Below are 10,758 nucleotides of genomic sequence, written 5' to 3' on the forward strand. Positions count from 1 at the left end.
AGGAGCTCCTCGGTTGCAGGTAGTAAGTTGGAACCCATCCAAGACACAAGAAGCGAGTGGGGTCGTCGCGTGAGAAAAAATCAGAAAGGCGAGAACTGAGTTCGAATGACAGGCAATGAGCTGGGACATAGAAGTTCGACTGAGATGGTTTGACCTGCTCACATCCCTCGTACTTATCTGTTCTCTGCTGTCACCATGGCCTAGAAGCATGTAGTCGTTCCCTGACGGTTATATCTGTGGCTCCTCCGAACTGTTTTATTTATTTTTTAATCCTCACCTAAGGATATTTTTCCATTGATTTTTATTTATTTTATTTTATTATTATTATTTTTTTTTACAGAGAGGAAGGGAGAGGGATAGTTAGCAACATCGATGAGAGAGAAACATTGATCAGCTGCCTCCTGCACACCCCCAACTGGGGATGTGCCCGCAACCAAGGTCCATGCCCTTGACCGGAATCGAACCCGGGACCCTTCAATCCACAGGCCGACGCTCTATCCACTGAGCCATACCAGTTAGGGCCCATTGAGTTTTAGAGAGAGTGGAAGAGCGAGGGAAAGGCAGAAATGTCAATGTGAGAGAAACACACCGATGGGTCGCCTCCTGCATGAGCCCCACCAGGGCCCCGGGCTGGGGAGGAGCCTGCCACCGAGGTAGGCGCCCTTGACCGGGATCGAACCCGGGACCCTTCAGTCCCCAGGCTGACGCTCTATTCACTGAGCCACACCGGCCAGGGCACGATGATCTTCTTTTAAAATGCAAATCGAATCCTTTGGCCTCCCTGCTGAAAATCCTCTTATACTTTCCTATCATATGTCTTTCTTTTTTAGAAAAAATCAAATGTTTTATCTTTCGGGTTGCAATTTTTTTGAATTGAATTTATTGGATTTCACGCACACCCAAATCTTTACCAAAACCCCTTCATGGCTTGGCCCCTACTTGCTTCTCTAACTTTTTCCCCCTACAATGCCCTTTGGGCCCTTCCGCTTATATCCCACTAGAGGCCCAGTGCACGAATTCGTGCACCAGTGGGGTCCCTCGGCCTGGCCTGTGCTTGGCTCCTACTTGCTTCTCTAACTTTTTCCCCCTACAATGCCCTTTGGGCCCTTACGCTTATATCCCACTAGAGGCCCAGTGCACGAATTCGTGCACTAGTGGGATCCCTCGGTCTGGCCTGTGGGATCAGGCTGAAACTGGCTCTCTGACATCCCCTGAGGGGTTCAGATTGGGAGAGGGTGCAGGCCAGTCCGAGGGACCCCACCGCTGCAAGATCGGGGCCAGGGAGGGACGCAGGAGGGCAGGCCAGGCCCAGGAACCCTACTGTTGCACGATCGGGGCCAGGGAGGGACACAGGAGGTTGGCCAACTGGGGAGGGACCGCGGAGGGCTCCAAGGCGTGTCCGGCCCATCTCGCTCAGTCCCGATCAGCCAGACCCCAGCAGCAAGCTCACCTACCGGTTGGAGCGTCTGCCCCCTGGTGGTCAGTGCATGTCATAGCAAGCGGTTGAGCAGCCTTAGCATATCATTAGCCTATTACGCTTTGATTGGTTGAACAGACGACCTGACACTTAGCATATTAGGCTTTTATTCTATAGGACAGGACATGTTTCATTTCTCGCAAGCCCCAGGGGTAACTTGCCACAGAGCCTCCCAAGATACGGGTTTAGCCCTAACTGGTTTGGCTCAGTGGATAGAGCGTCGGTCTGCGGACTGAAAGGGCACGGGTTCGATTCCGGTCAAGGGCATGTACCTTGGTTGCGGGCACATCCCCAGTGGGAGGGGTGCAGGAGGCAGCTGATCGATGTTTCTCTCTCATCGATGTTTCTAACTCTCTATCCCTCTCCCTTCCTCTCTGTAAAAAAATCAATAAAATGTATATTTTTTAAAAAAGATACGGGTTTACCTGCCTGAGAACTCCCTGCCCTCTGACCCTAGATAATGCCCCTGCACTCAGGCATCCGTCTCAATGCCTTGGACACCCCAGGCCAACACCTCAGGCCAGCTCTCCTGGTGTCTGCCTAACATGTATGATTAGGTTGGTCTCTCGGTTCTGTAAAAGTAGGAAGTGTGTCTGTCCTTTCTTACCTCAGCATTCTGTTTCCACAAACCTAGGGCAATGCCTACGAGCGCATAGTAGGTCCTCAGTATTTATTCAGCGGGTGATAAAAAAAAAAAGTCCTCCTGAGCTTACACTTTTCATTTGGACTGAGCCTTCTTGATCTCCTTGTGTATCTGTCCATGCAATGGCTTCATGTTCTCAATACTGTTCAGGTGCCCACGACTACATTCAAGGCACGGTCTTGGGCATGAAGTACAAAAGCCTCCATGAGTACTTCATGCTTTCAAGGAACTCAGACGTCAGATTTCTATAATTTGGGGTTTTAAAAACACACACTCGCCCTGGCTGGTGTGGCTCAGTGGATAGAGCGTCAGCCTGTGGACTGAAAGGTCCGGGGTTCAATTCTGGTCAAGGGCACAGGCCCGGGTTGCGGGCTCGACCCCCAGTGTGGGGCGTGAAGGAGGCAGCTGATCCATGATCTCTCTTATCATGGGTGTTTCTCTCTCTCTCTCCCTCTCCCCTCCTCTCTGAAATCAATAAAATATAAAAAAAAGTTACATGAAAAAATAAAAAACACACTCTATAACAACTTTCATTTTTAGTGTTACCATATAAATGTCTTTATTGATATCAGAGAGGAAGGGAGAGAGAGAAACATCCATGATGAGAGAGAATCGTGGATCAGCTGCCTCCTGCACGCCCCACACTAGGGATGGAGCCTGCAACCCGGGCCTGTGCCCCGACTGGGAATCGAACCCTGACCTCCTGGTTCCTAGGTCGGCGCTCAACCACTGAGCCACATCGGCTGGGCAGTGTTACCGGTTCTCATTTTGTTTCCCATAGAGCTCATTCCAACCGCACGACTGAGGTGACAGAAGTCTGCGCGGAAAGTATTGCTCTGGACACGTACAATGTTGTGGGGACATGTCCAATGAATAAAAGTGCACTTACGCCCCAGCCGGTGTTGCTCAGTGGATAGAGCGCCGGCCTGCAGACTGAAGGGTCCCAAGTTCGATTCCAGTCAAGGGCACAGGCCCAGGTTGCGGACTCGACCCCCAGTAGGGGGGGCGTGCCCGGCGGACTGAGGGGTCCCAGGTTCGGTTCTGGTCAAGGGCATGTACCCTGGTTGTGGGCACATCCCCAGTGGTGGGTGTGCAGGAGGCGGCTGATCGATGTTTCTCTCATCGATGTTTCTAACTCTCTATCTCTCTCCCTTCCTCTCTGTAAAAAATCAATAAAATATATTTAAAAAGAAGAAGTCTGAATTTCTCCAGTCAGGTTAGTTACTTGTTAGAAAGTACACCGCAAACCCAAGCAATTTTTATTTATTTATTTTAATATATTTTTTATTGATCTTAGAGAAGAAGGGAGAGAGAGAGAGAGAAGCATCCATGATGAGAGAGAATCGTGAACCGGCATCGATATATTTCATCGATGAGAGAGAAACATCGATCAGCTGTCTCCCGCACGCCCCTCACTGGGAATGTGCCCACAACCCAGGTACATGCCCTTGACCGGAATCGAACCCGGGACCCTTTAGTCTGCAGGCCAACGCTCTATCCACTGAGCCATACCAGTCAGGGTGAGAAACAGAGACTTCTAAGCTTTCTCTGTCCTCCCCTGTGTAGCCCACACCCCCCTGACCTCCCCGCCTCCTTCCCCTCTAGCTGGCTCTCGGGAATAGCAAAGAGCAACTCACAAGTTGCAAGAGACAGAGGCGTGGGACTTCTGCTGCTCTGCACCCACTAAATAATAAATATTTATGGAGCATTTATTCCGTGTCAGGCACCTGGGAAACAAGGATGAGCAGGAACCATACAGTCACGACCTCTCTGTGAAGGGGGTAATCAAAAACATCCCTCAGAATAAGAATAAAAGTGCGACAAGGGCCGTGGCTGGTGTGGCCCAGTGGGTAGAGCATCGGCCTGCGGACTGAAGGGTCCCGGGTTCGATTCCCGGTCAGGGCACATGGCCGGGTTGTGGGCTCGACCCCCAGTGCAGGAGGCAGCCGATCCATGATTCTCTCTCACCACTGATGTTTCTATCTCTCCCTCTCCCTTCCTCTCTGAAATCAATGAAAATGTATTTATTTTAAAAAAAAGTGCAACAGTGATAAAAACGATGAAGGCAACTGGAGAGCCAGAATAGGAGAGGTTGGGGTTTTTCGGGGAGACGTGAAAAATGAGCTAAAGCAGGAAGGATGTAAAGCAGGTAACTGGATTTTTTAAAAAGTATATTTTTTTATTATTGATTTCAGAGAGGAAGGGAGAGAGGGATAGAAACATCCATGATGAGAGAGAATCATGGCTCGGCTGCCTCCTGCAACGCCCCCCACTGGGGGTGGAGCCCGCAACCCGGGCCTGTGCCCTTGACCGGAATTGAACCCGGGACCCTTCAGCGTACAGGCCGATGCTCTATCCACTGAGCCACACCGGCTGGGGTTGAATGTGTTTTATGTAGAAAGGTGCGAATTTATTATTGAAAGCTGAGCAGGAGGAGAGCATGTGCCCATACTTTCAGTAGGATGTAGGATGGGTAAGGATTTTGACAATGTGGACCCTGAGGGCACATTGAAAATTTATTTCAGATCCAGTAAAATGTTCACCGGAGATTGCCTTACAGGTTAGGGAAAAGCACTCAACTGTGGGAAGATTTTACTTACGTAAGATGCAGTTACCCACAGACCCATTCTGATGATGCCTTGGAAACTGGGGTGCTTGCCATACTTATTTCTCCAGGTATTTAGTCACTGGGCAGAGCATAAAGGAGTTCAGTTATTTCTTTTTTAAATTTTTTAAAAAAATATATTTTTATTGATTTCAGAGAGGAAGGGAGAGAGAAAGAGAGAAACATCCATGATGAGAGAGAATCATCACTCGGCTGCCTCCTGCACGCCCCACACTGGGGATCGAGCCCGCAATCTGGGCATGTGCCCTGACCGGGAATCGAACCCTGACCTCCTGGTTCACAGGTCGATGCTCACCCACTGAGCCACACCGGCCGGGCCAGTTACTTCTTTCAAGTAGCTAATCAGCTGTCACTATTTTAATATCTTCTAACACTTTCCTTTGGAAACTCCAATACTGCATGGAAACAATCTCTACTAATAAAAGGGTAATATGCTAATTAGATTGGGTCCACTGGACATTTTCTGGTCATCCTGCCTTACTTCTGGACAAAGCCATGGTGGCAGGGGCCCAGGCAGAGGTGGTTAGGGGCAATCAGGCTGGTAGGCGAGGGGCGCAGGCCGGCAGGTGAGGGCAGTTAGGGGCGATCAGGCCGGCAGGGGAGGGCAGTTAGGGGCGATCAGGCCGGCAGGCAGGTGAGCTGTTAGAGCCAGCGGTCCCAGATTGTGAGAGGGATGTCCCCTGAGGGGTCCCGGATTGGAGAAGGTGCAGGCCGGGCTGAGGGGCTCCCCGACCCCCGTGCATGAATTTCATGCACCGGGCCTCGAATCTATATACAGTGAGTGTCCAGATTATGATGACCACCCCATCAGAACTTCATTGACACTTCCAAAAATACTGAATATTGAAAACTTCCTAAGCAAATACTCTCAAGGTTTTATTATTATTGTTGTTGTTATTTGCATAACTAATTCACTTCATTGTACTGATGGGGGTAGTCATCATAACCTGGACACTCAGTGTATATATAAAAGCCTAAGTGACCATTATGACCAGATAACCAGACGACCGGCCAGTAGCTGTGATGCACACTGACCACCAGGGGGCAGACGCTCAATGCAGGAGCTGCCCCCTGGTAGTCAGTGGGCTCTGACAGCCAACCTCCCGTAGTCCCTCCCCCCAGCGGCCCGGATTGCCTACCTGGCCCAGGGGACACACCCCCTGTGCACGAATTTGTGCACCGGGCCTCTAGTTGGAAATAAAAGAATCTATGAGGCTATGTGTCCAATGTCTGTATTTCAGATCAGATTACCGCCCCTACGAAGTAGTCCCCCCGCCTCGCCACCTACCAGAAGAATACAGACCCAAACAGGGGGACATTGATCTCGACACCACCTACAGACAGGACTTTAACGCGTATCCGGTGCACCCCGTGGCCAGAGTCCGGCCCCTGGAGAGACGAAGTGTGAAGAAAGGGAAGCTGGACACGGTCCCCACCTACAAAGGTAACCCCGTTTCTAAAAGGACAGAGCCAGCCCGGCCGGTGTGGCTCAGTGGTTGAGCATCGACCTAGGAACCAGGAGGTCAGGGTTCGATTACCGGTCAGGGCACAGGCCCGGGTTGCAGGCTCGATCCCCAGTAGGGGGCGTGCAGGAGGCGGCCGGTCCACAATTCTCTCTCATCATCGATGTTTCTATCTCCCTCTCCTTCTCTCTTCCTCTCTGACATCAATAAAAATATATTAAAAAATAAAATAAAAAATGACGGAACCGAAACACTGGGACTCACTTATAGCTTTGACATCTAACATCCAATCATTATTTTGTTGTGTTGCCAAACGTAGCCTTCCTGGCTTAGGAGAAATCATTTTTCTCTTTGGTCAAAATAATATTGTATACTGAAAAAAAAAAAAAAAAGACCATTTGGCTGCTTGAGAGTTAAGAGACCTGGATTCCAGGACACATTCAGCCATTTGCTTAGTTTTGCTACAACTCAAAGCATACTCACAGCCCGGCCGGCGTGGTGCAGAGGTTGAGCGTCGACCTAGGCTAGGAACCAGGAGGTCACAGGTTCGATTCCCGGTCAGGGCTCAGGCCTGAGTTGCAGGCTCCATCCCCAGTGGGGGGCGTGCAGAAGGCAGCCGATCCATGATTCTTTCTCATCATGGATGTTTCTCTCTCTCTCCCTCTCCCTTCCTCTCTGAGATCCATAAAAATATGTATATACCAGAGGCCCGATGCACGAAAATTCGTGCAAGCGTAGGCCTTCCTTTCCCCGGCTGCCGGCACCGGCTTCAACTTCGGCCCTGGCTTCGTCAGGAAGGACGCCCGGAATGACGTCTGGAAGATGTCCGGTCTAATTAGCATATTACCCTTTTATTATAATAGATTTTTTTAAAAGAATATGCTTGACTGACCCATCTTTTTTTGCCGAGTTGTCCCCGAGGCCTCAGCTAGCCTACAGCTCAGGTATCTGCTCTCACCAAATACCAGTAGCTGGACGTGGGAGCAGTGGTTGGCCCCGGACTTGGCCGTCTTGGATGAAATGTCTAACGGATGAGGACTTTTTCTCTTCAAAGGAGGTGTCCTCACAAGCATTTGAGTCTCGGCCTTTCAAATACACATGACCGTGGCCTTGTCTGGACTCTACCACTCTGCCGTGTATAACGCCCCTCCTTTATCAATTAATTTCGGGCATGTAGAAAGACACACTTGGGGTGAGGTCACTTCTACAGTATTTCTGAGCCTCCTCTCTCTCTCTCTCTCTCTTAAATTTTTACAGACTTGGGTCTTTCTTTTTTCTTTTTTAAAATACATGTTATTGATTTTTTACAGAGAGGAAGGGAGAGGGGATAGAGAGTTAGAAACATCGATGAGAGAGGAACATCGATCAGCTGCCTCCTGCACAACCCCCACTGGGGATGTGCCCGCAACCAAGGTACATGCCCTTGACCAGAATCGAACCCGGGAACCTTCAGTCCACAGGCAGACGCTCTATCCACTGAACCACACCGGTCAGGGCCTGCCTCTCTTTTTAAAAAAAACATATTTTTTTTTATTGATTGCAAAAAGAAGGGAGAGGGAGAGAGAGATAGAAACATCCATGATGAGAGAGAATCATCGCTCGGCTGCCTCCTGCACGCCCCACACTGGGGATCGAGCCTGCAACCTGGGCCTGTGCCCTGAATGGGATTCGAACCGTGACCTCCTGGTTCATAGGTTGATGCTCAACCACTGAGCCACACAGGGCGGGCGAGCAGCGCCCTTGCTTTGATGTGACTCTAGATCGTACGGTTCACGTTAGCATCTTGTGAGTTATAGCACAAATCCCCACCAGCCCCTGGGAACACAGCCGTACCTCCTACACCGGGCATGTCCAACGCAAAGGCTCACGCGGGCCAATCACCGAGGCACGTGGCCTGTGGGCGGGAGTTGGACGTGCTTGTCCTACACCGTCTTCACCCAGAACACAGTGGTTTCACGCTTTCAGAACCCACCAACAGTCAGGCTCCGCTGCTGTTCCTCTCCCGGGCCGTGTAACCGGATGAATTTAGAAGTGGAAAGCTACCCGTGTCCAAGGGGGGTGGGAGGGGGAGCAAGGTGGAGATGGAGAGAAAGAACAGGTCTGGCCCGACCTGTGTGGCTCAATTGAGTGTCGGCCTATGTATGGGCCACAGTTGGATTCCCGGTCAGGGCACGTGTCCGGGTTGCGGGCTCGATCCCCAGTGTGGGGCGTGCAGGGGGCAGCTTGTCAAAGATTCTCTCTCATCATTGACTAGAGGCCCGGTGCACGAAAGTCATGCATGGGGACAAGGGGGTGTGGGAGGGCGGCCCTCAGCCCGGCCTGAACCCTCTCCAATCTGGGACCCCTTGGGGGATGTCCGACTGCCTCTCACAAACCGGGACCACTGGCTCCTAACCACTAAACTGCCTGCCTGATTGCCCCTAATTGCTCCCCTGCTGGCCTGATCACCCCTAACTGCTCCCCTGCTGGCCTGATCGCCCCTAACTGCTCCCCTAGTGGCCTGTCACCCCTAACTGCTCCCCTACTGGCCTGTCACCCCTAACTGCTCCCCTGCTGGCCTGATCACCCCTAACTGCTCCCCTGCTGGCCTGTTACCCCTAACTGCTCCCCTGCTGGCCTGATCGCCCCTAACCGCCTCTGCCTCACCCCACACCTGGGACCCAGAATTCCCTGCTTTGGCCAGTTCTGTCCCCTCAGCCTGTACCCTCTCCAATTGGGGACATCCCTCTCGCAAACCAGGACCGCTGGCTCCTAACTGCTCACCCACCCGTCTGCCTGCCTGATTGCTCCTAACTGCCTCTGTGTTGGCCCTCACACCCGGGACGCAGGCTTCCCCTGCTTTGGCCAGTTGCAGGCACCCGGAACCCAGGCTTCTCTCTCTCTGGCTGGCTGCAGGCACCCAGGACCCAGGCCGACCTCGCCCAGGCCATCCACAGCTGCAGGGGACCGTGGGTGGGTGGCTTGTCCCTCTCCCAGGCCACAGCCTGGCTGGTCCCCATTCCTCTCTCCCCAGTGTCCAGTGTCTGAGCAGTTCCCTCAGGAGTGTGGAGAGCGTGATGACCATTTGCATATTAGCCCTTTATTATCATTGACTAGAGGCCCGGTGCACGACATCCGTGCACTGGGGGGTGTGGGGGTCCCTCAGCCCGACCTGCACCCTCTCCAATCCGGGAGCCCTCAGGGGAGCCTCTCCAATCCGGGGAGCCCTCAGGGGAGCCTCTCCAATCCGGGGAGTCCTCAGGGGAGCCTCTCCAATCCGGGGAGCCCTCAGGGGAGCCTCTCCAATCCGGGGAGCCCTCAATCTGAGATCCCCCAACCCAGTTTGGTTTGTTGCTCACAGAATAATAGAGGTGTTTTTTTTTCTTTGCTCCATTGGTGGAGATTTCCTGGAAGTTTTAGGATATGTTCCCTTTAATTTTTCCTCGACACTCTGATGTTACTGATGTCTCTCACCCTTGCTTTCCCTCCATTCCCCACAACAGTAACTTGCTCCAGGCTCACTTTGCTCTAGTGTCTAGGCCAGTGATGGCGAACCTTTTGAGCTTGGTGTGTCAGCATTTTGAAAAACCCTAACTTACCTCTGGTGCCGTGTCCCATATAGACATTTTTTGATATTTGCAACCATAGTCAAACAAAGATTTATATTTTTGATATTTATTTTGTATATTTAAATGCCATTTAACAAAGAAAAATCAACCAAAAAAAAATGAGTTCACTTGTCACCTCTGAAACGCATGTCATAGGTTCACCATCACTGGTCTAGGAGATCCGTCTGCCACCAGAACTACGATTCCCAGAATTCCTGGTGCTCCCCACGCTCTGGGTTTTCCCTTCCTGCTCTGTCTCTGTCCCATGGTCTCCCACTTCACCGAGTCCTCCAAGCCGCCAGCTCTCCCTCTCTGCTCTCCGTCTGGCGGCTTGGGGAGCCAAGTTCCTCATGCCACTCCACTCTCCACTGGCTCTCCCGCTCTCTGCCTGGTGCCAGTGCATGCAAACTAACCTGCCATCTTTGGCAGGTTAATTTGCATACTCATTCCTGATTGGCTGGTGAGTGTAGCAGAGGGACGGTCAATTTACATGTTTCTCTTTTATTATATAGGCTGTTTCTCTCTCTCTCTCTCCCTCTCTCTCTCTCTCTCCGTCTCCCTTCCTCTCTGTGATCAGTCATATATATATTTCTTTTTAATTTTATTTTTTCACATATCAAAAGGTACAGCTTTATTTTATCTTTCATTTTTACAGAATCATATATATTTTTAAAAAATACTAAAAATGCTCTCTTTTCCCTTCCAAGATGATTACAGAGCTTGGGCCCCTGAGAAAAGCCACCTCTACAAACCGGAACACGCGTACCACCCCCCGACGGTGAGATTCGGGAACCCCACCACCTTCCAGGACGACTACGTGCCCCGGGCCGCCCAGCCCCGGCCGAGCTTCAAACCGGGGGCCGCGGCCCCCCTTTCCACGGCCCCTTTCCACGGAGACACCAGCCACCGCCTGGACTTCGTGCCTTATGAGCTCGAACCCAAACCTGCGCAGCCGAAACGCC

At 51.5% G+C, this 10,758-nt stretch overlaps 1 protein-coding gene across 1 annotated transcript in view; it reads left to right on the plus strand.

Annotated features, from left to right (window-relative positions):
* Positions 1-10,758, plus strand: part of SAXO2 (stabilizer of axonemal microtubules 2) — a 17,765-nt gene that overhangs the window by 283 nt on the left and 6,724 nt on the right. The window contains exons 2-3 of the mRNA XM_006773571.2: positions 5,988-6,190; positions 10,504-10,751. Of these exons, the coding sequence (XP_006773634.1) occupies positions 5,988-6,190; positions 10,504-10,751 (451 nt within the window). The remainder of the gene's footprint in view (positions 1-5,987; positions 6,191-10,503; positions 10,752-10,758) is intronic.

The sequence above is a fragment of the Myotis davidii genome, unplaced genomic scaffold, assembly GCF_000327345.1.
Source record: "Myotis davidii unplaced genomic scaffold, ASM32734v1 scaffold2707, whole genome shotgun sequence".
NCBI lineage: Eukaryota > Metazoa > Chordata > Mammalia > Chiroptera > Vespertilionidae > Myotis > Myotis davidii.